Source organism: Staurois parvus, unplaced genomic scaffold, assembly GCF_062004578.1.
Source record: "Staurois parvus isolate SC_StPar_1 unplaced genomic scaffold, SC_StPar_1.0 ptg000583l, whole genome shotgun sequence".
Classification (NCBI taxonomy): domain Eukaryota; kingdom Metazoa; phylum Chordata; class Amphibia; order Anura; family Ranidae; genus Staurois; species Staurois parvus.
Genome location: NW_028318379.1, coordinates 677,376 through 705,229, shown reverse-complemented (window position 1 = coordinate 705,229; position 27,854 = coordinate 677,376). Strand labels below are relative to the sequence as shown.

At 41.2% G+C, this 27,854-nt stretch overlaps 1 protein-coding gene across 1 annotated transcript in view; it reads right to left on the bottom strand.

Annotated features, from left to right (window-relative positions):
* LOC149450085 (NACHT, LRR and PYD domains-containing protein 3-like) overlaps positions 1-27,854 on the bottom strand; it is a 75,478-nt gene that overhangs the window by 29,537 nt on the left and 18,087 nt on the right. The window contains exons 2-7 of the mRNA XM_089692386.1: positions 24,006-24,131; positions 18,084-18,238; positions 17,363-17,534; positions 13,957-14,022; positions 9,298-11,008; positions 758-922 (exon numbers count right to left, since the gene is read on the bottom strand). Coding sequence (XP_089548512.1) covers positions 758-922; positions 9,298-11,008; positions 13,957-14,022; positions 17,363-17,534; positions 18,084-18,238; positions 24,006-24,075 — 2,339 coding nt within the window. The 5' untranslated portion in view covers positions 24,076-24,131. The remainder of the gene's footprint in view (positions 1-757; positions 923-9,297; positions 11,009-13,956; positions 14,023-17,362; positions 17,535-18,083; positions 18,239-24,005; positions 24,132-27,854) is intronic.

Below are 27,854 nucleotides of genomic sequence, written 5' to 3'. Positions count from 1 at the left end.
GCCAAGGTAAGGTAGACCAAGAAAGACTGCAGCCACAACTGCCAGTAGAATTCTTTGGGATACAAAGGAAAACCCACAGGTAACCTAAGGAGAAATACAGGCTGCACTGGAAAAAGACAGTGTGGATGTTTGAAGGAGCACAATACTTGAACAAAAATGAGCTGCAGGTCGAGTTACCAGAAAGAAGCCTTTACCGCACCAATGCCACAAAAAACCCCTGTGAGGTGTATCAAGGTGTTGTCAGGCAGATTGTAACCAAACATTTTTGTGGCAGAATCAGCATTTCTAGTGATTGGATAGGATGATTATTATCTGCTATTTCCTTTATCTCTATTGACAATAGTTCTATACTCATAGGAAGTAAAAGAGAGATCCACTGCCACTCAATAGCAAATGTGCAGTAATAGGGAGATCCTCTAAAACACAACAGTGGATATAAAGTAATGGAAAGACCCAACACTGAAGAGCAGATGGACGTGCAGCAATGGCTGATAGGGAGCTTGTATGAGGCTCTGATTTCTCATTGTAGTAAGATCAGATTCCCTCATACAGTATATAAGCACCTAAAATATAAAATTTTTTTTGGCTACAAAGCAAAGTATTGGGTGTTAACAAGATTTTAGGAAAACATTATACCATGACTGATAAAAGAGTATGATAGGATCCAAGAATTAGATTGCTGTCTGTGATTGGCTATTTATGGAGTCTAAAGATGCATTTTGATTATATGATCTTCACTCAATGCTGTTATACTCACCTTAGTTCTTCTATTTGGCTTGTTGTCAGAGCTGCCATCAGATCACTGAAATGAGGACCCTCCAGATTATTAGAAGACAAGTTCAGTTTTCTTAATGTCTGGTTATTTTTTATTCCAGATGCCAAATGGGGACTGGAACTGTCTGTCAGGCAATTATCATACAAACTGTAGAAGAAAAGAAGAATGTTAACAGAAAAAAAATATTTTCTCACACATGAAAGGATGTAACTATTCTCTACACGAATGGAACTAATTTCTCTGTATTAAATTAATTTACTGTATATTATTTAATATATACTGTATATAGGATCACTTTATGAAACTCCAATAAATATTCTTTCACAGGAAAAAAACACTGATGAAGCAGACACCCCAATATTCTCATCTATGAGCAGAGACTTAGATATCTCCATACACAGGACTGCGACAAAACACCACAGTATTCACATTGTTCCATAATTAATTGCATTTGGATGCTGAGGCCAGACTCATTCTATTGTGTGAGCTGGATCATTTGCTCTGGCATGCAATCCACAACTCTCGATAAGAACTCTACGTAATGGGGAAACTTCCCCCAACACTGTAGGTACGCAGTGGTAGGGAGATCCAGTCCACTGAATAGATGTTTAGTAATTTGGACAGGATATCCCACAACACAGAATGGTAGATGTTCAGTAAAAAGGAGATCCCACAACACTGAATAGAAGATGTGCAACAGTGGGGAGATTCCACTGACAATGAATAGGGGGTGTTCAGTTATGGGAAAATCTTTTGACACTAAATAGAAAATGTACAACAATGGAGAAAATAGACTGATGCTGATTAGAGGATGCATGTTAATGGGGAGATCCCCTGACATTGAAAATCTCATGGTCATGTTGGGTAGGACAGGAAACACATATGAGGCTCTGGTTGCTCATTGCAGTAAAATGAGATTCCCATGTGTATGACCACCTATATTCCAATAAGTAGACCACTGTCTGGAATTGGCTATTTAAAAGGCATAATGTGTTGATAATGAGTTCTGACAGCCCAAGACTGCACAGAAAATTAGAACATTATGTTGAACACAAGGCAGTCAGTGACAAAATGGCCAGCCTAAATCTTATGTCTGGGGTGGATTTTCAGATGATGGAGTCATGTAGTAAATGCCTGGTCAAAAATAACTGTAAACGGTCTAGTGGTGGATATACCTGGAGCTAGTGACCTATAATGACATACCGATAAATTGTACAGAATGAGGTTTTATTCAATTTCCATAATACCTTGAGTTATAATCATAAAAAAGGATTACACTGATGTATGAGAAGCTGCCAATCAGTTAGATACTAAATATGCTATCATAAAGTGTCCAGCAAGCAAATGGATCACATTTTATCTAAAACTCAAATCTAACTTCCACTAAAAATACATGAGGGCCCAGTATGGATGTCAAGGAGGATACCATGCAAAAAAAAAACAAAACAAAATAAAATGTGGTGTCCCCACCAAAATCCATACCAGACCAAGCGTGCAGCCTGGCAGGTCAGGAAAGCGGGTGGGGAGAGGAGAAGTTGAACCATAACTTGGTATACTTGAATTTTGAAAAAGCATTTGACACAGTTCCCCACACACTGCTAATGTGTAAGGTAAAGTCTACAGGCTTGGAAAAATCCATATGTAAATGAATAGAAAACTGGCTAAAAGATCGTATTCAGAGAGTAGTGGTTAATGATTCATACTCTGAATGGTCTACGGTTGTCAGTGGTGTACCCCAAGGTTCAGTGTTGGGACCCTTACTTTTAAATATATTTATAAACAATATAGTGTCTGGGATTAAAAAAAACATTTCAGTCTTTGCAGATGACACCAAGCTGTGCAGTGGTATAACGTCCTTAGAGTATGTCTCCAACTTACGAGCCGACCTCAATGCACTGTTTAATTGGGCAAATGAGATTTAATGTTGATAAATGTAAAGTTATGCACTTGGGAGCTAAGAATATGCATCATACATACTAGGGGAGTACAACTGGGGGAATCAATGGTGAAGAAGGATCTGGGGGTTCTGGTAGATCACAAGCCTAATAATGGCATGCAATGCCAAGCTGCGGTTTATAAAAAGTGAGCAAAATCCTCTCTTATTAAAAGAGGTATAGACTCCAGAGAGAGAGATATCATTTAACCCTGTACAAATCATTAGTAAGACCTCATCTGGAATATGCAGTTAAGTTTTGGGCACCAATTCACAAAAAGAACATTGGGGAACTGGAGAAAGTACAGAGAAGGGCAACCAAACTGATAAGAGGCATGGAGGAGCTCAGCTATGAGGAAAGATTAGAGGCTCTGAATTTATTCTCTCTTGAGAAGAGGAGATTAAGGGGGGATATGATCAACATGTATAAATACATCAGTAGTTCATATAGTGAACTCGGTGTAGAGATATTCACCTTGAGGTCATCACAGAGGACAAGAGGGCACCCTTTACGTCTGAAGGAAAAGAAATGTAATCTCCAAACACGGAAAGGATTCTTCACAGTGAGAGCTGTGAAAATGTGGAATAGACTCCCTCAAGAGTTGGTTCTGGCCAGCTCAGTGGATTGATTTAAAAAAGTTCTGGATTCTTTCTTAGATACACAGAATATAACTGGATACTAACATTTATAGGTAAAGTTGATCCAGGGAATATCCGATTGCCTCTCGGGGGATCAGAACGGAATTGCTTTCCCTTGCGGGAGCAAATTTGATCATGCTTAGCTGGGTTTTTTTGCCTTCCTCTGGATCAACTGTGGATATAGGATTATAACTTTTTATTTTTTTAATGGTTGAACTGAATGGACTTTTGTCTTTTTTTCAGCCAGACTAACTATGTAACCAAATCTTGCAAAATATGTTTCTCTTCTCTTCTCCTTATATTATTGTTCTTAATAAAATTACGTTTTTACACTAGGGAGTGCTTCCCTTGTTTTGTCTTTTGTTTCTCCTTGCCACTTTATTTGATGTTCAGTTCCTGCCAAATGAGCAAAAAGTCTGGCGTTTAGGAGAATGCCTAAACAAGCAAAGTTCAGTCTGAACTGAATGCTCATTTGTCCAAGCTTTGACATTTGCTTTGTGACTGCAGCCACAGGCATCAGAACCCTGGGTTGTAGGCACCATCTTGGCTGATACACATGCAAGGCCTTCTGCAATAGGCTTAGATTTTTGCCTGTTAGCATTATAAGCATATCTGCAAGTAGAAAATGCTGCTTTCTTATGGTTGCAATGCCATTTCTGCTACAGGTGGATGCAGCATTACCCAAAGTGAGCAGCATATACTACTGGGTGCAAGCAACCCCTATCTAGATATTCACTTTAAAGGACAAGTAAACCTAAGAGCAAAAATGAAGTATATTGCAGCTTGCCAGTGGCGTTGCTATGGGGGCACCAGAGGGGTGACACCAGGGGTGGCAGGGCCATTGATAAGGATGTACAGCTGGCTCAAGCAGGAGAGCTAGCTGTACTGCCTTGTGACTCCTGTAGATCCCCCTGAAGTGCTATTGGCTTTCTCCCTCTGGCTGCTCTGCAGAGGGATCAGTTGTACATACTTCCAAGTGTGGACAGCTGCAGAGTCTCTTCCTTTGCCTTGGCCGGGTTCTGAAAAACTTATCCAGCCCCCACCCATCCTGCGTGTGGTCGGCACTATTCTCTCTTGCCAGCATGATAAAAGAAGATGTTCTCTGTTCTATCTCCTCCTTGAGTCTTTCTCTGCCTCCCTCCACAGCATGCTCAGTGCGCACTGTAACCTGCAAAGCTGGCTGTAGGGCTTGAATGGAGTAGTGCTTCTGCTGTAGGGAGTGTGAGTGTTGGAGGGGGATTGGTGCTGAAATGGTTTTAGGATTCAGAGAGGGGGTGAATGTGCCAGGAGCCAGCCTAGAACTACAAGTAGACACTAGCTGCCACTGCAGTGCTGGAGATAGGGATTGGGGAATACACCTCTCCCTCCAGCTGACAGACATCTCTGCCCAGCTATGTCTATATACCACCCCTATGGCCCCATTCACACTTCGCTTAGCGGGAACGCGTGTTCCTGCTTGTACCTTTTTTTTTATTGCTTGTTTTTTACACATAGTGCAGTTCATTCACTTGAGCGCATAATTTACATGGACCTGTTTGCACTGCCAGCTCGAAAAACGATTGGGGGTGACACTATGTTTTTATCACACCAGGTGACACCAGCCCTAATGACGCCATTGCAGCTTACTAGTCCTTAGATGTGGTAGCTGTATTCATTTTTATTTTCCAGGCTACAAACATTTTCAGGAGTACAGAAAAATACTTGAATTTACCAGAAATGAAGTGTCTTTTTCATTTCTCCTGAGCTGAACAGAAAGTGAAAAAAAAAAAATCTTATCTTCCATTTACAAACTGCTTATTCCATATCCATTGTGTTTGTGCTTTATTCATAGGATGTGTCTATGTTTCCTCATTTTTTCTATTCTTGTAACAACCCCCCCCCCTTTACCTTCATAATTCTAGAGGAACAAAATTTTTAATTGCAAACAAATTGCAAGTTTCAACTTATTGGAGGCAATTCACGAAAGGTTATCACATGCGTTATGTCAGTCACGTGACCACATATCTCATGCAATACTGAAAATGTCAATTAACTATTACTAGTATGCGGTATTTATCTCAAGTAGAAAAATGTTTGGTAAATGCCGAATAAAAAGACATTAAAGTCAATTCACAGAGGAAATAAATAATTAAATGCATGCGGTAATTAACCCCTTTACGCACACAAATGTGAGGCCTCCCGGCGTCTGGGCCTAGACGCCGAGCAGCCGCACATTTGCGTTCAGGTAAGAAATAACATATGTGCTGAGAGCGAGCGCCCTGCGCCCTGAAAGTGACGACAGTGGCAATTCTGTGACTGAGCTAAGTGATCTGCGAACTTGGTGCTCTATTGAGAGTGGTACGGATCAGGCAGCACCCCCAAGATTCCCATTTTCTGGAGCATGAATGAGGGTAGACGTTGAACATGACAACCCCTTGGTATACTTACAATTGTTTCTGACCGATGAGGTTATTGAAAAATTGTTACTGAGACAAACCGGTACCAAGAGCAACAATTGGCTACTCTGCGTCTGAGGTTTTCAAGAAGCAGAAAGTAGGAAGCAGTGACCAAAGATGACATTTGGAATTTTCTCGGCCTAATAACACTTCAGGGAGTGGTGGGGAAACCCTTGCAGAAGTGGTATTGGACAACCAATAAATTACTTGCCACTCCATTCTTTGGCACGGTCATATCAGAGTACAGATTTTCCCTGATCATGAAATATTTACACTTTGAAAACAATGAAGAATTTGACGAAAATACTCATCCTGCACCAAAACTAAAGAAAATTTGGGAAGTATCTCAAATGATTCTAAAGAATTTCCAGTGGAGCTATGTGCCAGAAAGAGATATCAGCATAGATGAAAGTCTAATGGCCTACAAGGGAAGGCTCAGCTGGGTGCAATACATTGCATCAAAGAGAGCATGATTTGATGTTAAATCCTACATGCTATGCGAATTGTCAGCTGGCTACATTTGGAATTCAGTGATATACACTGGAAAAGGAACTAAATTCAATCCAGAATACAGCAACTATGGAATGGCAACATCTTCCGTTCTTTCACTAAATGAGCCATTGCTAAATCAGGGCTATTACGTAACAACCGACAACTTTTATATGTCTCTTGAACTTTATGAGTTCCTTCTACAAAACAAAAACGATGCCTATGGAACTGTTAGGGCTAACCGGCGCGACATGCCGCCAATGTTTGGCAATAAGAAGCTTAAGACTGGAAAAATAGTTGCCTGGCAGAAAGGCAACATGATGGCACTGTGATGGCGTGACAAGAAAGATGTGTGCCTAATGAGTACGATTCATAATACCTCCACTGTTATGGTACGCACAAAAGGTGGGACAGAAATCACGAAGCCACAAGTAGTGATAGACTACAATAACACCATGGGAGGTGTTGACAGAGCCGACCAAGCAATGACATTCTACTCAGCAATGAGGAAACAGCAAAGAAAGTACTACAAGAAGATCTTCAGGCATCTTCTTGAGCAATGCTTGTGGAATGCCTACATTCTGCTAAAAAAAAATAGTGACAAGCCTCTGATTCATTCGGACTTCATTTGGAAAATTGCCAAACGTATCTTTGTAAACCAGCAAACACCATCAACGGCTGTGAATAGAGGTGGTCATGCTGTTGACATTTTCAACCCAAAACGCCTGACTGGTCGATATTTCATGGACTACATCCCGCCAACCGAGAAAAAGTCAGCACCTACTAGGATGTGCGTGGTTTGTTGCTCAAAGCAAGATGACAGTGGAAGGAAAATCAGAAAGGAAACCAGGTTCCATTGTCCTGATTGTGACGTTGGACTTTGTGCAGTTCGGTGTTTCAAACTTTTTCATACCTGGGAGGTTTACTAAACTACTATGTAGTGTCTAGTAATACTGCACCCTTGTTTGGACAAATGACAATGTTTTTGGTTTGATTACATTATTGAATTAAATTTATTATTATTATAATATTATTTTTTATAATTATTATATTATAATTTATGATTTCGTGTTTCAAACTTTATCATACCTGGGATGTTTACTACACTCTTGTTTGGACAGATTTAAGTGAGTTATTCCTAAACCTACAATATAAATGTGACGGGAGTCACTTTGGGAGGGGTGCCCATGGAACACAGCTTACTTTGGAGAGGTGGGGAGACCCTTGTCTCAGCTCCCCATATCCCTATTATGTGTAAGTCACCCTGTGCCTGTTAGAGGTGCAGGGTGATATGTCCTGATATTGTGTAGATATGTCTAGGAGATGGTGGGGTGGGGGTTTGTTGATTGTTTAATGCCATGTGGTTGCATCCCATTGTTCTATTGTGTGTCTTGCTTGGGGGCAAACTATTATGGGATGTATGTGTTTGTGTATTGGCTTGGTGGGGGGTGTCTGCTGATGTGTCTCTTGTTGCTAGATGTGGTTTGCCCCCACCCTGTGTCATTATGCAGGGAGGGGGGAATTGTTCCCTTGAATGTACTGTATATATCTTGTATCTGTGTTAAAATAAAGGAGTCTATTTCCTGATTTCCTTCAAGACTGGTGTCGTCTTGTCTGGTATGGTCAGCGGTGGTGTCCGTGGTCGGTGTTCAGACAGGGAAGCTGGAGTATAACGGAAATACCCAAGTGCAGTTGGGGTCCGGTTCCATCTCAATAAAACAACAAATTTCCATGCAAAACAATGTACTGCTTTGGATTAAAAAATACTGACATAATCAGACCACCAGGGAGGTTAATAAAAGACTTGTCAAAAACTGCCATCTCTGTTGTTTTACATTAAACTTCTTTTTGGTAAATGTCCCAAATCCCTACCGCACTCTCCCCCATGTTGAGGGCATGTGGCCTGGTATGGTTCAGGATAAGGGTTTGGCATGGATTTGGGGTGAGGCCCCCACGCCTTTTTAAAAAAAAATTGGTGTGGGGGTTCCCCTCAAAATGCATACTAGAGCCGGAGGGCTTGGTATGAATTGGGGTGCCCCATGCTGTTTTTTTTTTTTAATTAATTTTTAATTGCTGGCAATTTTCTTTTTACATTCGGGGAACCTGCTGACAGCTGATGACTCGTTATATTACCGCATGTTTTCAAAACTGAAATACTGCGTGACTAACTCATGTGGTATTTTAGTAGCATTTTTTAGTGAATGCCAACATTTTTTCTAAAAACACACTGTGCAGTATCTTATCCCCATAGTTCCCGTTGAATTGTTTGGGACATTTTGCAAATATGTTTTTCTTCTCTTCTCTTTACTGAGAGGAACTTCCATTGCTCTGATGTCAGAAAACTGGAAACGACAAGGATTTCTTCACTTCTGGTTTTGATTTGTTTACTGGCGTTAACAGCTTGTAAAGCATCTGATCTAACTGATTTCAGTTTGGTCAGATGCTTTGGAGACCACAGGAGAGATATGGGGTCAAATATATCCCAGATCTTTCCATAAAGAGGACCTGTCACAGCCCATGCTATCACAAGGGATGCTGTAATGATACAATGTAAAATAATGAATTGAAATACAATAAAAACATTTTTTTAAAGTGTTCCCATCCCCCTTTACTTATGTGCAAATGCGAACATGCCTGTAGGTCATCCACAAATATGTAAAGGCAATCACACCATACATGTGAATAATCACAAACATCAGAGTGGGAGCAATAATTCAAGTGCCAGACTTCCTGTGTAACTTTAAACTGGTAATCTGTAAAGGCTTTTAAAATATCGCCTAGGAATATTTTTTGGTACAGTGGTTTGTCGCAGTTCCATGGGCATATGCAGTTTTAAAGCATAACATGTTAGGTATCTATTTACTCAGTGTAACACTATCTTTTATATTTTATTCTACAGGGTGTCAGCTTAAAAATATATATAATCTTTGGGGGTTCTAAGTAATTATCTAGTACAAAATGCAGATTTTTACATGTATGTGAGAAATGTCAGAATTGGCCCTGTTTTGAAGTGGTTAATTATTTACCTTAGGCTCTTGATGTTCTGTAGAGCTGGTATAAGTTTCTTCAATCCTTCGCATTGAATATTGCAAGAACTTAGATTTACTTCTTCTGTCTCTTTGCAGGACTGTAGGATAAAAGACTGAATAGAACAGTCCAGGGGGCTGAGGGGGACAACGGAAAAGTCATGTTTCTTTGATCCAATACACTGTGACACCAGCTTCTTATTCCTGCTTTCATGGAGATAGTAGAATCCATTAAGAAGTTCTCTCCTCTCTCTTGCATATTCATTTGGTCTTTGCTGTGTTATTTTCCTCTGGATCCAGTTGATGATATGTCTGGAAGCCTGAGTAGGCAATTCCCCCACATGAGACTTTAACATGGATCTAGTAGAAGAGTCTGAGAGACCACAGAGGAAACGGAGAAATATTTCAGCACGACCATCATTGTAAGATTCAGCCTTATCAAGTGTTTCCTGTAATCTGTCAGGATCATAGTTCATAAAATGGGCTAAAGCAGCAAAAAATTCTTGAAGTTTAAGATGTAAGAAGGTGTAATCCACATCAGGAGGCTGACCAGATTCTAACATGAAACATGAAAAGAGATGTTTATCATTTCTCACACTGAATGACTCCAGATGTCGCTCATCAAATACAATCATGTGATTCATGACTCCATGTTCTGCCATCCACCCAATAGATGCCAGAAGTTCCCGAGCAGTGGGGCCGCCATCTTTATTCTGGTGGTGATTGGCTAGAATGTTGGAGACAAAGGTCACAAAGAGTTGTGTCACTGTTTTGGGCAATGATATCATCACTTGATCAGCATTTGTTGGTTGAGCTCTGAAGCACATTGATAACACTGTACAGATGATCCAGCAGTATGATGGGATATAACAGAAAGTGTACAGCGTGTCATTCTCCTGCACATAATGGAAAGCCTTTTCTGATAGTTCATCATTTCCAAAGAAATTTTTAAAGTAGATCCGTTTGTCTTCATGGAGAAATCCCATGATCTCAGCTATTCTCTGGAAAACACCAGTATCAACTGATGCCAGTCTCATTGGGCGGCTGGTCATCAGTACAGAACAACCCTTAAGAAGACTCTGCCTCACCAAACTTACCACAATCTCACCACAATCTGTTTTCTGTTTTTGATTGGACAGATTACTTAATCTGAAATTAATATGGTGAATACTTTCATCTAAACCATCAAATATAAACAGAATTATCTCTGGATTTTGTAAAATATTTTCAATCTGACTCTCCAGATGTGGATATTGTTGAAGAATCATCTCCGTCAAGCTGACCTCTCCCAGTCTATTCAGATATCGGAAACTGAAGAAGAAAACAAAAGCAAATCTCTGGTAGTGTTTTCCAGTCACCCACTCATTGACAAACTTCTGCAATAGTGTGGTCTTTCCTATTCCTGGCACTCCACTCACCATTACTGCCTGTGGTACACATTGTGAATGACTGTTCCATCGGAACAGCCTGTTGGGGAAAATATGTTCCAGTCTAGTTTGTGTTTCCTCTGAGCATTGCTCATGTTTTACCCCAGCCTGTATTAACTCGTTCTGGGAATGCTGCCTGAACTGATTAGTAGAGACAACAATCAGTTTCACATAACGCTCATTGATTGGGAATCTTTGGGGCTCCAGAGTAGTTCCGGGGGGTTTATGCTCCACTAGAGACTCAGTCTTCTCCATCAGATGTTGTTTGTGCTTTTCTTGAATATCTGTGTATACAATGGAAAATATTTATGAGGCAGGTTAAAAAAAAAGGTAAAAATGTGGAGCTTGACATTAATATTTGTCATGGTCCAACCATGAATGAGTTAAGTCATACACTATTATTATTATTATACAGTATTTATAAAGCGCCAATAGTTCGCTCAGTGCTGTACATTACAAAGGTGGACAGAACATGTGATAGAACAATACCAATACAATGTAAAACATGAGAGGATTGAGGGCCCTGCTCTTTCGAGCTTACAATCTAGGAGGGAGGGGATAGTGGTACAGGAGGAGATAGCTGTGGGGGATGGAGTGGTAGGAAGAGTGGAGGAGGTCGGCAAGTTAGCAGGGGGTGGGGTAGGCTTCCCTGAAGAGATGGGTTTTCAGGGTGCGCCTAAAGGAGAGGAGAGTAGGTGATAATCTGATGGGTTGGGGCAGGGAGTTCCAGAAGATGATTGACACCCTGGAGAAGTCCTGGAGGCGGGCATGGGAGGAGGAGACCAGGGAACTAGAGAGAAGGAGGTCTTGTGAGGAGCAGAGTGTGCGTGCTGGGCGGTACTTGGATATTAGGTCAGTGATGTAGTTTGGGGCGGTATGGTGGACAGCTTTGTACGTCAGTGTTAGGATTTTGAATTTGATCCGTTGCACAATCGGAAGCCAGTGGAGGGATTGGCAGAGGGGGGTGGCGGAAACGGAGAGGTGGGAAAGGTGAATGAGTCTGGCAGCCGTATTCAGGATCGACGGAAGCGGGGATAGCCAGCAGCGAGGCAGGCCAGTGAGGAGGGAGTTGCAGTAGTTGAGTCGTGATATGATGAGGGAGTGGATGAGCTGTTTAGTGTTTTCTGGGGTTAGGAATGTGCGTATTTTGGTGATGTTGTGGAGGTGGAGTCTGCACGAGTTTGTTAAAGATTGGACTTGGGGCTGGAAGGATAGGTTGGAGTCCAGAATGACACCAAGTACTCTGGCCTGCGGGGCGGGTTTGATGGTGGCGTTGTTGGATGTGATGGAGAAGTCAATGGGCGGTGGTGTCCGGGCTGGGGGGAAGACAAGAAACTCTGTTTTGGAGAGGTTCAGTTTAAGGAAGTGGAGCGACATCCAGTCTGATATGTCGCTCAGTAGGTGTGTGATTCGGGCGGAGACCGAGGGGGTGAGGTGGGGGGTTGAGAGATAGATTTGTGTGTCGTCGGCATAGAGGTGGTAGTTGAAGCTGTGAGAGTGTATGAGTTGACCAAGGGAGGAGGTGTAGATGGAGAAGAGAAGGGGCCCAAGGACAGAGCCTTGAGGGACCCCAACAGAGAGGGGGAGTGAGGGGGAGGTGGTAGCATTATAGGTAACGCTGAAGGAGCGTTGTGACAGGTAGGATGAGAGCCAGGAGAGAGCAGAATCTCTGAGTCCGAGGGAGTGTCGTTTTTTGAGGAGGAGGGGGTGGTCGACTGTGTTGAAGGCCGCAGAGAGGTCAAGGAGCAGGAGCACTGAATAGTGGCCATTAGCTTTGGCGGTTAGAAGGTCATTGGAGAGTTTGAGTAAGGAGGTTGCGGTGGAGTGTAGGGGACGGAAGCCAGACTGTAGGGGATCGAGGAGGTGGTTGTCGTTGAGGGGAGAGCATAGGCGGGTGTAGACGAGGCGCTTGAGGAGTTTAGATGTAAATGGGAGCAGGGAGATGGGTCTGAGGTTGTTCGGGTCATTGGGGTCCAGGGAGGGCTTTTTAAGTAAGGGGGTGATGTGTGCATGTTTCAGAGGGGAGGGGAAAGTGCCTGAGGAGAGGGAGAGATCCAATGCATATCTTAACACTTCAGTACAGCAGAGGTAGAGCTTGGTTCAAATTAGATAAGACTCGGGGTCCATATCTACCAAACTGTAAAGAATTATAATAGTTCCTGAGACAAATGTGTGTATTTAAATTCAGGGCTATAATTCTGGAGAATGTAATAATTCATAACTCCTACACCTTGGTGTGCACAGTTCTAAAACTTCCTGCAAATGTCTGGTTGTGTGAAGAATGCAACTGCCAGCCTCTCCTGTCTTGTTGCATAGGCAAACAAGGTGGTAACTTTGGACCCAATATATATTTTAGATGTAGGTTCTATTTTTAAATTTTTTAAAAACCGTTTACTTATATTCTTACTTCTTGTAACTTTTAATACATATGTAATGCTTGCTACTAGGGAGCTTAAAGGATAAGTTCACCTTTCATAACATGTTACATGTTACACCCATATTCAGTCTCTTCCCCGCTAGCTGTCACAATTTTACAGAAAACATGGCCGAGAGGGGCTTCGCCCACCCAGCCGCTTTACTACATTATGCTCTGAATAAAAACTACAAGTCCTGGCAGCCTTTGTGGCTGTCAGCTTGTAGTTTTCAATGAACTACTATGGTGCTGTGGAACCTTCATTGAGCCTTCCTGTCAGAAAGTATCTGCTTGCCCATATGGGATGTACGAGCAAGCAGATATACAGACAGGTCAGGGGAATACCTGCATAGCACTAAGCAATCTGTTGGTGAAACGCTTTAGAGGCTCCACAAGCAAAAAATAATAAATGCACAGTTTTTACCTGGAAAAAAATCTGAATTTATTATTTTTTATTAAAATGTGAACTTTTTCTTTAAAAAAAACTAATACTGATAGTTCCAAAGAACAAGAAAATCTCAAAAGACAGTGATCAGATATTTGGAGAGAGGGAGGGAAGAGAGGGAGGGGCAAAGAGAGAGGGAGTGAGAGAGAGAGAGAGAGAGAGAACTAGGGCTTATTTAGATGGGACTAAAGTAACCTCACAGTATGTCTTTGGAGTGTGGGAAAAAGTCCATGCAAGCACAGGGAGAACATGCAAATAGCATGCAGGTAGTGCACTGCTTGGCATTTGAACTGAAGAACTTAGTGCTGTAAGGCAGGAGTGCTAACTACTAAGCCGCTATGTGTTCCATCCGATATCCTACATGTTTTATTTACCTTTCAGCTCCGGATTCAGGGAGTGTCCAAATTCATCCAGCAGAATCTGATTCACTAGACGCTCATCTATTGTAAGAAATATGATCACAGGTATGAATAGTATGAAACTGACTTTTCACATACACACTACTACACATTAAAAATATATCTCAACACCAGGATATAACCAGTGGTGTGGCATAGGCAGGGACGCAGTAAAAGTTGCTTTGGGTCAAAATTCTTAGGGATGCGAAAATTCAAAACAAAACAAAGTAGTTATAATAAAAAGTAGCGTGTCCCCAGAGACCTTTATTGGGGTACTGCTGTTACCTGCCAATGGTGTGCTCTTACTAACACAGCCTTGTACACTGAGTGGTGGCCAATAGAGTGACATGTCTAGGAGTGTCTGACTTGGAACTGCGATGGAGCACAGTAAAGAGGGCATGAGTACAGCATGCAGCTAGTTGGCAACTGGCTGCCGCCATATACGTTAGTTACCTCCAAGAAGGGCATGAGTACAGCATGCAGCTAGTTGGCAACTGACTGCCACCATATATGTTAGTTCCTCCAAGATAAGGATTGTGGCATGTACCCTGGATCAATGTGAGGTCACCCTGGGCTCCAGGACTACCCCACTGCCTCCCAGTTCCCTGACTAGGGGGCGATATCAGGAACTTATCTAGAGTCTGCAGCACCTTTCTGGATCCTCACCCTGAATCATATCTTATGGGCCCCAGGGATGACTGGTGCCATACTACCTACACATGCAGACATACTCCCATCAACCCTTTATCAGGAGGCATCCTGGGCTATGGCTCGGTTCCTGACTACCCAACTGGACAGGGCCAAGGGCCATCCTGTATTGGAGTGCTTCTGGCTGGGCATCAGCCTCCTCCATTCTCTCCAGGGGTAGCAATGGGCCACAAGAGGCACTACTACAAGTGGATGAGAAAGCAGGGCACACAGGAAAGCTCAGGTAAGGGACAGATGTACCTATGTAATATACTGTGTGTGTAGATATATATATACACACAGTATATATCTACACATACACACAGTATATACCCCAATCAACCATAACTTTATGGCCACCCACCTAATATTGAGTAGGTCCACCTATTGCCACCAAAAAAACCCTGATCTGTTGATGTATGGATGCCACTAGAACTCTGAAGTTATGCTGTAGTATCTGGCACTACTCCATCAGTAGAAGATCCTTTAACTCCTGTAAAGGAGTTGCCCCAATGGATAAGACTTTTTTTCCAGCACATTCCAAGATACTCGGTTGGATAGAATTATGGAGAATTTAGAAGAAAAGTCCAAAATTGAAACTAGTTATTATCTTTCTCAAACCATTCATGAACCATTTTTGCAGTGTGGCAGGGCACGTTATCCTGCCATCACTAAATACTGCTTCCATGAAAAATTGTACTTGATCTTCAACAGTCCTTAGGTAGGTGGCACGTGTCAAGTAACATCCACATGAATGGCAGGACCAAAGGTTTCCCAGTAGAACATTGCCCAAAATATCACACTGCCTTTTCCAGCTTGCCTTATTCCCATACTGCATCCTGGTGCCATCTCTTCCCCAAGTAAGTGATGCACACACAACCAGCCATCTACATGATGTAAAAGAAAAATGTGATTAAACAGACCAGGCTACCTTCTTCCATTGCTTCTTTGTCCAGTTCAGATGCTCATGCTCACTTTCGGCTGTGGCCACCAATCATTATATAAGATAGATAGATAGAGTATACACTCACTGGACACTTTATTAGATACACTTGTTCAATTGCTTGGTAACACACATTGCTAATCAGAAAATAACATGGCAGCAACTCAATGCATTTAGGCATGTAGACATGGTGAAGAGGACTAGCTAAAGTTGAGCATCAGAAAAGGATTTAAGTGACTTTGTGGCATGGTTGTTGGTACCAAATGGGCTGATCTGAGTATCTCAAAAATGTTTGATCTACTGGGATTTTAACGCATAGCCATCTGTAGGGTTTGCAGAGAATGGTCCGCAAAAGAAAAAATATCCAGCGAGCAGCAGTTGTGTGGGCAAAAATGCCTTGTTGATGTCAGAGGTCAGAGGAGAATGGAAAGATTGGTTTGAGATGATAGAAAGGTAACATAACTCAAATAAACGCTCATTACAACGAAGGTATGCAGAATACATCTCTGAATGTACAACACGTCGAACCTTGAAGCAGATGGGCTACAGCACCAGAAGACCAGACCGGGTGCCGCTCCTGTCAGCTAAGAACAGAAAACAGAGGCTACAATTTGCACACGCTCACCAAAATTGGACAATAGAAGATAGGAAATGTGCTGCCTTTTCTGATGAGTCTTAATTTCAGCTGCCACATTTAGATGGTAGGGTCAGGATTTGGCGTAAATAATATGAAAGCATGGACCTATCCTGACTTGTATCAATGGTTCAGGCTGGCAGTGGTGGTGTAATGGTGGGGGGGATATTTTCTAGCAGTATATTGCACCATGTCACAAAGCTCAAATCATCTCAAAATGGTTTCTTGAACATGAAAATGAGCTCACTGTTCTCCAATGGCCTCCACAGCCACCAGATCTCAATCCAATAGAGCACCTTTAGGATGTGGTAGAATGGGAGATGCACATCATGGATATGCAGCCCACAAATCTGCAGTAACTACATGATGCTATCTTGTCAATATGGACCAAAATCTCTGAGGAATGTTTCCAACACCTTGTTGAATCCATGCCATGAAGAATTAAGGCAGCTCTGAAGGCAAAAGGGAATCCAACCCGGTACTAGCAAGGTGTACCCAATAAAGTGGCCAGTGAGTGTATTTTGGTGGAAGAGAACCAGAGAGTGTTAACAGTCCACAGGTTAAGAGGTGCAATACTTGGCTTTCCCCAGCCAACATGTCAGAACATATATCCAGTTGCAATATAGTGAAATTTACTCTGACATATAATTACCATATGTACCATTTTGTAATTTTAGACTATTAAAACTACATCTTCATTTCAGTTTGCAGCCAGCTATGATTTTCTAAAACAGATTTAAAAAAAGGTTGCTTCTATGTAATATAGCACTAATTGTCAAATGCATCAGTAGCCACTAAGTGTACATACACAGTTGGTGTCAATTAGGAGATGAGGCACTCTGCTCTAGAAAAAGTTGCATTATGTGGTCATGTGGCTTTCATACCATAGAAAAAAGAATAGGTGAAAAATTCAATAAAGCATTCAGATTCCCAACTAAAAGAGATTTTTTATAGACAAAAGAAAGTCTACCAGATAGGAAAATAGAATGAAAAAAGAGACAGCACAGAGAAGCATAATGCATTTAAACTTCACTAATAACTCAAATATGAAAATAGACTTGAACTATCTGGTGTCATTCTACACTTTATTGAAGTTTTGAAGGAAAGCAAAAAGTTACCTGTCTCATATATTTCTCCTAGAACTGCTGATAAATTTGGATGGGGATGATTTTCCTGTAGCACATAGAGACATTTCCAGAGTCCAATTACAGCTTTTCTTCCCAGATCCTCAATATCTTTTAACAATTCCTGAGAGAAGGAAGCACAATCTTTTTCCATTGGCAGGTATTTCTGGAAAATATATTTGATTATTGTTCCTTTCGCAGTAGTATATTATTTAATTTCTATATATGTTTCTACCTATAATGTAACACACTTTTCTAATTGGTCCGGACCCTTCAGTCAGAAAAGGAAAACTCATGGTAAGGATGTTATACCTGATCTCTTCCTGAATTTTGGATACTTCTATACACCATCCTCATTCAACAGCAGTTTATAAAACAAGACACTAATTGAGCTACAGAAAAGAGAGACAGTAGATATATCTTGCAGCATTCATCTCAGCTGTGCACTTTATTATTTTAAAATACTATGCAGATATTGCCACTAAATACCCAACACTGTAAGCCCAAAGACCCTAACACTTTTCTACTCTGTTCAAAATTAAAGAAAAAAAGTTTGGGCTGGACATGCATTTCAGTTATGCCACTGCTCGCAGAGGTCACTTGGACTGGGTGTTCAGAGAAGCAAAACATGGAGATCAGTTCAAACTTGTTTCGTGCACATTTCCCCTTTACTTATAAATTTTTCCTGTAGATAACCAAGAAATCTTTTTCTTACTTCTGTATTTAAGACATCCTTAAGTTCTGCCATTAGGGCACGGGGGTTCAAGTGCTCCAGAATGTAGGTCAGATCATCTTTGTAATACTCATATATCTTCCTTAGTGATGGATCATTATAAGCAGACAGCTGATGTTGGAACCTCTGGAAGCGCTCTAGGAAAAAGAAAACAAATACTTTTTGCAATACATTTTCAATATGTTTGTTAGTATATTGTTTTACATATTTTAAAATACTGTATGTATCTATACGAGGGCTGTACTGTAAAATTGGGCATAACTTTTTTTATAAACTTACAAAGGTCGTTCATATTTCACATGTTGGAAGAGTAACCCTTCCTCTATAGTAACTCTTTTCTTTTTTTTATAGCAGATAAATAATGGATTCCAAGTGGAAGCAGCATGCTGTCATTGAGTTCTCGATGAAGGAGGGGTCAGCCTGTTTGACATCCACAGAAGGCTACAGAATGGTTATGGAATTATACCATAGACAAGAGCAATGTGCACAGATGAATGAAGAGGTTTAAAGAAGTGCCAATCTGGTGACAAGGGATGAAACATGGGTGTATCTTTATGATACGGAAATGAAGAATCAGTCCATGCAATGGCGTCATACCTCTTCCCTGCAGCCTAAGAAGTCCAAAAGCCAGAAATCAGCACATAAAGTCATGGTGACTGTTTTTTGGGATGACAGTCATCTTTCTCCTTGATTTTCTGGAATGTGGCCATATCATGACTAGTGAGCTGTACATAGAGACACTTCTTAGAGAATCCATTAGGCAAAAGAGACTGAACAAGAATCTGAAATTGATTCACATTCACTATGACAATGCACGACCACACATATCTTTGTCAACAACTCAGGTGATCTGCAATTTCGGCTGGTCAGTGGTCCCATATCAACTGTACAGCCCAGATTTAGCACCCTACGACTTCCAAAAGGCCTTGATGCATTCCTAAATGCACATAATATAACTGGATATTGATATTTAGAGGTAATACCACCAGGGGTAGTTGATCTGGGCAATATCGGATTGCCTCCCAGGAGATCAAGAAGGAATTTTTTTGTCCCCTCAATGGAGCGGATTGGATCATACTTCATTGGGGTTTTTTGCCTTCCTCTGGATCAACTGTGGGTATAGGATTGTGTATATAGAGATTTTCAATATCTTCTTGTTTGTTGAACTAGATGGACTAGTCTTTTTTTCAGCCTCACTAATTATGTAACTTGTTCGATCCAATAAAGGATATGTTTTGAGGACAAAGATTTGATGACACAGGCAAGGTGAAAGTTGCTGTAAAGAAGTGGGTGCAACAATGCGCAAATGATTTCCAAATAGGGTTCTAGAGTTGGGGTCAATGATGACACAAATGCATCCCTTGAGATGGAGACTATGATGAATAGTACCTTTGTAATAGTACCCATTTGTAATTGTACCTTTGGTAGAGGAAGAGTTGTGAAATTTGAGCAACCTATGTAAGTTATTAAAAAATGCCCACTTTTGCATTACTCTTGGAATGGCCCTGGTTTTTTTTTTGTATATTTCAGAGGTATATTTCATAAGTTGATATGGATTAACACCTTAAAGTGGTATTAAACTCAGCCAAGAAAATTATTAAAAATTATCCCCTTGCAGCTTTATGCCATAATGTGCTAGTATGCAACACATACTAGCACAATATGAAAGACTTACCTATTAGACAGAACCCTCTAGCACTGCATTGTCACCACTCCCACTGGTCCCGAGTGATTCCATCTTCACCCAGTCTCCATACTGGATTCCGTCTTTTTGGCCACTTCCAAACATGTGCACAGGAGTCACATCAGCATAGCACAGAGCAGGTACCATAAATATGGTCTGAGTTGTGCATTCATGGTTCATATTAAATTACTGCTGACAGAGAGGGGGAGGCAATTATGACACAGGAGACCCCTAGGCTCTCTTCTTATAAAATCCCTGCATTTCAGTGGTTTTTTTTGCAAATTCGAGCTCCATATCACCATAAAAATAAGTAATTTTAGAACCCCTAAAACCTCTTGGCACATTTTTCTTGAAAATTTGAGCAAATAAAAGGCCAATATTTGAATATTTTGGCTTCTAACCTATTGTGTTTGGGGCTTCTATAGTTCAACCTATTCAGAATTTTGGAAGTCCTTTTGGAGACTATTCAGCCTTGTGAGCTGTCCAATTTGAAGCCTAAAAAATTTCCAAAAGCAAATTATCTAGCTACATTACCTTTTCTAACTAATCCAGCACCAGTTTACTAATGTAATAATACTATTGATTATTGCTGAGCATTTCTTCATATTGTTGGGGGATTTGCATACTGATTGGGTAGCTAGGAACTGGCATGGGAGGTATGTATCATTGCTGACCTCCATCTTCTTTTAATGAAGTTTAAATAGTTTGTTTGGACAAGGTTAGTCCAAACTAACTATCACCTTCAATACACTACTACAGTGCTGTGTTCCCACAGCAGGACGGGGACTTCCAATCACACTCCTGGATCAAAATCTATATGGGCTGAGCACTGCTCAGCCATTCAAATCAAGCTTTGTATTCTATGAATGAATATAATGCTTTCTCTGAATGGCTGAGTCAGAGATTTTGATATTATCAGCCCACCTTTCCTTTCATTTTTAAATGTAATGAGGTGTGATATGGGGTAAGCAGTAAGGGATACCCCTGATTCATTCACATAGAGGGGGATAGCTGGGAGTCCCCTTATTCTCAAAGGGACTTTCAGATTCTGATAACAGCCCCCTACAGACAATGGTGAACAGTATCACAGAGACTGGAAAGCAACCACACCTGTAGCCCAGTTAATTTGGGGATTATGAGCTTGCTTGTAGCAATGGCACATCCAGGATTATTGGAAACAATGGGAGGGGGGGATGATGTCTAGGCATAGTAATTCTCGGTGGTCTGGAAAAATGATGGCAGACACAGATTGAGTCTCATGGGTGATCTGTCCTGATTTAATACTTGAACATTCAGTCAGCTGTTTAGAAGGTTTCTGTTGTTTGGGCTTTACAGGAATGTGATGTTGCTGGGCAAAGGTTGATGAAGAAGTAACAAGACCTGGAATCATGTATAGCCTGAACCCGGAGTGCTCCTTCTGAAAGCTGTAGCGAAACAAGAACAGTGATGTGTGAGGATTTTATCATGCTAAAGGGACATGAATCATAGGAAGGAGAATAAGACTTATGGGTCGTGTTGGGGCAGATGCTGGCATACTGCTTGGCTCCTCCATAGTACATGCAGAGGTTGTTCTGGTGGCGGCAAATATTTATTTATTTATGGCAATAGCAGTGATTGAAGAAGGCCCAGTTTCGCAGGTTCAAGAACTTCAGGAGCAGCAGGAGTAACTGGAGTAGTGGGTACCTTTTGATAACATTCATGTGGGATTGAGCCGACTTGGCCTCTGAGATCTTTATTCTCTCACATGATGATTGGTCTGAATAGATAGCTGAATAAGTGCTTCCAGGGAACTGGGTTCCCCAACTAGGGCCAAATCATCTTTAAGTGCATCTGAAAGTCCCTGGCAGAACCGGTAATGAAGAACACCACCGCTTTAATTCTGCCACATAATCGTCTACTGGTCTTCAAAGCTGTTGGAAAGCATATAAGGTAGATTCAGCTGTATGTTGCAGGACACTGCTTAGCACTTAAATCAAAAAATTAGTTCATAGTATTCAGAAGACGACTGGATTGACTATCAGGTGATAGGTCCAAGTTTGAGTTTCCCCTGAAGTAGTCAGATGATGAACCCCACTCTCTCGCTCTCTTCCTTACTGAGAAGGTGCATTATTGCAGCAGGAAGTATAGCTGGCATGCAGTCCTGAAGGCTCAGAACTTGTGGTATCCCAAAAACCTTTCAGATGTAGGAACTCAGGGCTCAGGTTGCAGAATAACTACTGTGGAATGTCTGGTGTGTTGAAGTAGATGGGGAGAGAGACTCTGTGCTCCAGTTGATGATAGTCATATAGAAGGCCCTGAACCACTTGAATAAGGACAGCAATCTGCATGGTGCCTTCATGTTTGAGCCCCCACACACACACACACACATACATATGGCTGTATTATACAGTCAAGTACCTGACTGTGGATGAGGGTAGCCTCTTGCACAATTCCCATCCAAACACCATTTGCAGTGGAGACAGAAACTGTTGGGGCAGTGGAAAAGCACAGGTGCCAGGAAGCTGGAGTAGTGAACCTGAGCATGGAACCACCAGAGTCATTCCAGTGGCAACATGAAGTCTGGTCACAAGCTTTGTTCAGCACCAGCCAGGCTAATAGGTGCAGGGTCAGGATCAGGATCAAGTTCAAGGTTAAGAATAGGCAGGAGTTGGTAATGTGCTGGAAGTGAGGTAAAAAGTCAGAAGGTGGAATTGTGGTCAGAAGTCTAAGCTGAGGTAAGTAACACAACTGAGCAACAGATATAACAGACAGGGGTGATCTAAGAGAGATGTGGGGGTAGCCGAGTCAGGAACAAGGAAATCAGGAACTTGGAATACAGGAACCAGAGCTGAAGACAATCCATCACTGAGTCTATGCAGACCTTGGGTTTAAATAGACCACTGGGTACCAGGATCTGTGGGCAAGCCCATGCAAGCATGGGAACACATGTATGCACCAATGCTCTTTTCCTTGCACACCTAGTTATGCTTTTATGCTACTGCAACTTCATGACAGTAGCACCACAAATCCCAGAAGCCACAGTGTAAAGATAGTAACTCATATCCAACTACAGGCCCCACCATCCTAGAATGTAGCATACACAGGTATAGAGCTATATGTACCAGCAGTGGAAGCTGACACTTATGAATGTTCTTCACCTTTAGTAGCAAGACCCAGCATCTATATGTTCCTCAGTGTATGGCACAGGAGCAAGCTCTTGAGTACAGTCGCTCAAAATTGCTAGTGCCTAGGTGTCTGGTCATATCCTTGTTATAGGATACAATGAATCTTGTGCACCTTGTTGAGAAGCTTCAGCTCCAGACCTGCTATATGGGCTCATGAGTTCAGTGGTCAGCCATGCAGATCAGCTGTCTAGTTTACACACTGCCATTTGACTAGTTTTCATATAGCATATGTTTTATAGAGGCTGCTGGTTTTACTTTAGATAGGGAAAACAACTCAGCGAGCGCTCAATATAAAGAAGCGACTATGCACAGGGAACCATAAAACCTTCCAAATAACACATATAAGTGCAGCGCTAAACCTATAAAGAGTTCTTCAATAAATCAATAGTCCTTAGTATAAAATGTAAAACATATATGTATGAGAAAAGTTCTTAAACAATAGAGCTCCGTGTGACTTGGTGTCACTTGGTGTCACTGACATTCCCAGTGACACCAATACAGTGATCAGTGCTAATAAAAATCACTGATGGTGCGCTAATGGCACTGGGCATGAAGGGGTTAACATGTGGGGTGATCAAAGGGTTAAATGTGTGCTGTTTTACTATGGGGGCTGTGTGTGTGTTTCACTGTAAGCACACTGCTTTGTATGGCTCTGCTATGAAGAACCTTACAAAGCAGTGTGCAGGAGCTGTCAGGGGAGAGATCTGTATTGTTTACATCCTCGGAAATTGGCAGGGAATCACCAGTCGGGACCAGTGATTGACAGCCGAGGCCGAGTGCGCACCTCCTACCTGGAACTGCAAAATCACATATATAAGTGATTTTGTGCACCCGTGCCGCCCTGTAGAAGTATTTCTGCTACAGGGTGGCGTGGAAGTGGTTAACTATTAAAAAAAAAAAAACAGTTTCCCTTTCAAATCTCACAATTCAACATTATTTCATAGTGTGTTCATTTTATCCATTCATTCATTATCACTTTATATAATTAGTTATATTTAGAATAAAATATCATATACTGTACAGTAAATTAACAAGCATTGATTGATCTTTGATTACCATCAGTGGTGTCTCCTGCCAGGTGCTCAGAACTTTTCTTGTGGCTGAATATTTTCTGGGACTTCTCCATCTTGTTAATTGTTGTGAGTGAAATTACATCAGGAATACAGCCTTCGCTCTGTGCACCTGGAAACACCAACACCACGGTTATTAGGACAAATATATAACCAATCTTTACTTCTTTCCCCATAACATTATTAAAGCAGAAGTAAAGTTCTTTTTTTGAAAAAACACTGACAGGTCGGCTTTTTATGACAGAAAAGATACTGTAAAGAGATACAACTGTCACTCCCTCTGGCCAGTGGTCTTTCCTCATTACATTGTGTCCACAGTTTATTCATATGCAAATCCTACCTCCGCAGCCAAGCCGATTGGCTGCCTTCCCACTTTGGCCCTTCCCTATTGGCCAATTCAATTCAGCGCCAGGGGCGAACTGACCATTTCGAAACTCAGGCATTGCCCGAGGGCCCGGGGTCAGTAGGGGGCCCCATGAGATGCCCCCGGTACCTTTTTTCATAGACTTTTTTTAAGTTTGGCCAAGGACACAGGGGCCCCATGATCCTCTATTGCCCGGAGGCCCCATGAGTTGTCAGTCCGCCCCTGTTCAGTGCATTACGTTTTGCTTGTGTGTGAGCTAGATCCTGGTCTAGTGGCAGAGTAGGGCTAAAAAGAGAAAAGACGAAAAAGAACTGGTGACTGAAAGAGGGATGACATGCTGTGCACAATACTGTGCCCTCACAGATACCCAGGCCATTGGAGCCATTTGCAAGGCATAAAAATCTGAGCATAGCCATTTTAGGATGATGATGGGAGGGGGGCTGTTACTCCACTTTCTTACACTAATGCAAAATTTTAGGGCATATTTTATCCCACTGACCAGCAGTAAAGATCATAATATGAGTGACCACTGCATTGTGTACACAGTGTTGTATCTTGTATAGTCCTAAACCCCAGATTACATTCACCATGTTGAACATTATAGTCCTGACCCTGCACTGTATACCATATGTTGTACATTACATTCTTAACTTCTGCAATGTATTGCTATGTTGTATGTTATCCTTCTGACCCCTGCTCTGTATATGCTATGTTGTACGTTATACACCTGACCCTTGCACTGTATGCCCTATGTTGTATGATATACTCCTCATCCCACACTGTTTTTGATATGTTGTATGTTATACTCCTCAACCATGCACTGCCTATGCTATGTTGTGCAATAAACGCCTGTCCCTACACTGTATACACTTTGTTGTATGTTATACTCCTGACCCCTTCACCATATATGCTATGTTGTACATTTTACCCCAACCCCTGCATTGTTCAGTGATGTGTCATACACTATATTCCTGATCTCTCCGCTGTAGCTATACTCCTGATTTTTGCACTGTATATGTTGTATGTTATACTCCTGACTCTTGCACTGTTTCTGCTATTTTGTATATTTCACGTCTCCTTCCTCTGGTCTCAATGGGACGTCTGGGGTCGCCCTGGGCTGGGGTTAAATGCTCAGATCCGAGCAACAAATGTATGGATACCCATAGTGTAGTAAGTTTAAGTGTTTATTGAGCATGAATAAAAGGTATACATACATAGGTATGTCAAAGAACAGGATGATTAAGGTGTAGGTAAAAGCGCAGTAAGTAACGCTGAATACACTGACCAGTATATATGCAAATAGGTGTGCCAGACAAACTAATATTGTGTGGACCCAAATGCATCTGTGGAAACATCAACAACTGAATTTACATAGAACAATGTTATAAAAGAAAATAAGCTAGATGTACATAGGACTAGGAGCATTATGTCAAATTAAACATCAATATACAAAATTGAGAACTATGCATTCCTCCTCTATATAGTACATCATACACATCAAATAATTACAATTATTAATATATGCAAGTGTCCATATTGTCTCAGAGGAACTTGTAAAGGGTAAATATCAACATAAAAAAACCTCATCAGAGGTGTGTTATATAAGAAGTTAAATATACATAAAACGTATAAAATATAATCTATAAATTATAAACGTATATACTGTAAACGTTTAAATGAATCTAATAAATGGATAAAATGTATATATAAAACCGTATAGCTATATAAGTTATGACGATATATATAAATTACGTTTATAATTTATAGATTATATATTTTATAAGTTTTTAAGTTTTATGTATATTTAAGTTCTTATATAACACACCTCTGATGAGGTTTTTTATATTGATAGTTACCCATTACAAGTTTTTTTGTTTGTTTGTTTTTTAGCTCTGCACTACATCTTTATCTTTTTGCTTGCTATTGAAAGGTACTGTGGTTCCTTTTTCTAGTGCTTTAGCTGCTTGCATGTGCGCTCGCTGGATCTCTACCCATTTTCTATATTTCACATCTGTTTTCCTCTCTGAATGGTATGCTGATGGGTAGCCATCAGAAATGCCTTCCCATTCTTTAACATTGCCTAGAACTACTGGCACAATACGTTTTCTCCCCCTGTTACACAGAGTGACCTAGGTAATAACCTATGGCCTAGCAGGTGTTGGAGGGGTTCAGGAGCCACCATAGAATCTTAGCTCCCTTTCTTTCCTTTTTAACCCAAGCACAGTGTCTGAGCATTCTGTAGTTGTCAAACCATGTCAAGCACAGAAGGTCTAAACATTGTTGTGGAAAAGAGGAAGAAATGTGGGACATACTTCCATCTGTCCTGCTAATATAGTCTGTCATTGGCGAGCAGATTTAGAAACTTGACCAGAAGCAGTAGTTCCTCTGACGTAAAAACCAAAAGTGCAATATTCAGCACAAACACAAAAAAGAATGAAAGGAAGAGTAAGAGCAGAGAGGGGTTTCCATTGCAGAGCTCACCCCTTTTCACATCCTCATGATATAGTGGGAAAGTTAGCCCAGCCTGCTGTTGATCACTAGTAGTTTTTTTTTCTGCAGTTCCTTCTACATTGGGTTAGCACAATCATACCAAACTGAACAGAGAATCCAGGAGAAGAAATATAATATACAGTTGTGCTCAAAAGTTTGCATACCCGGGCAGAAATCATGAAATTGTGGCATTTATATTGAAAATATGACTGACCATAACAAAAAAAACTATCTTTTATTCAAGGATAGTGATCATATAAAGCCATGTATTATCATATAGTTGTTTGGCATTCTTTTAAATAATAACAGAAAACACCCAAATTGCCCTGATCAAAAGTTTACATACCGTGGAATGTTTGGCCTTGGTACAGACACACACCTTGTCAATTAATGGCAAAGGCAATTAAATGTTAAATTCCCACATCTGTGGCTTTTTAAACTGCAATGAATGTCTGTGTTTGTTAATTCTCACAAGGATTCACTAAATAGGCTAGGTACTGAGCCATGGGCAACAGAAAAGAACTGTCAAAAGACCTGCAGAGTAAAGGCTTCTTTCTGGCAACTCGATTATGCAAGTCATTTTTGTTCAAGTATTGTCATCTTTTTCAAGAGGAGCCTGTATTTCTCTGGAGGTTATCTGTGGGTTTTTCTTTGTATCCCAAAAAAATTCTGTTGGCAGTTGTGGCTGCAATCTTTCTTGGTCTACCTGAACTTGGCTTGGTATCAAGAGATCCCAGTACTTTCCACTTCTTAATAAGTGATTTAACAGCATTGACTGGCATATTCAAGGCTTTGGGTATCTTTTTATAACCTTTTCCATCTTTATAAAGGTCCATTACCTTGTTATGCAGGTCTTTTGACAGTAGGGGTGATGCCATGGCCGCCTAATGTCTAAATAGGTCTATATATAGGCAGGCGCGCACGCAAATGAGCGTGCGGCATCCCGCCTGAATATGCGCCACTGGCACGGACGTCGCACTC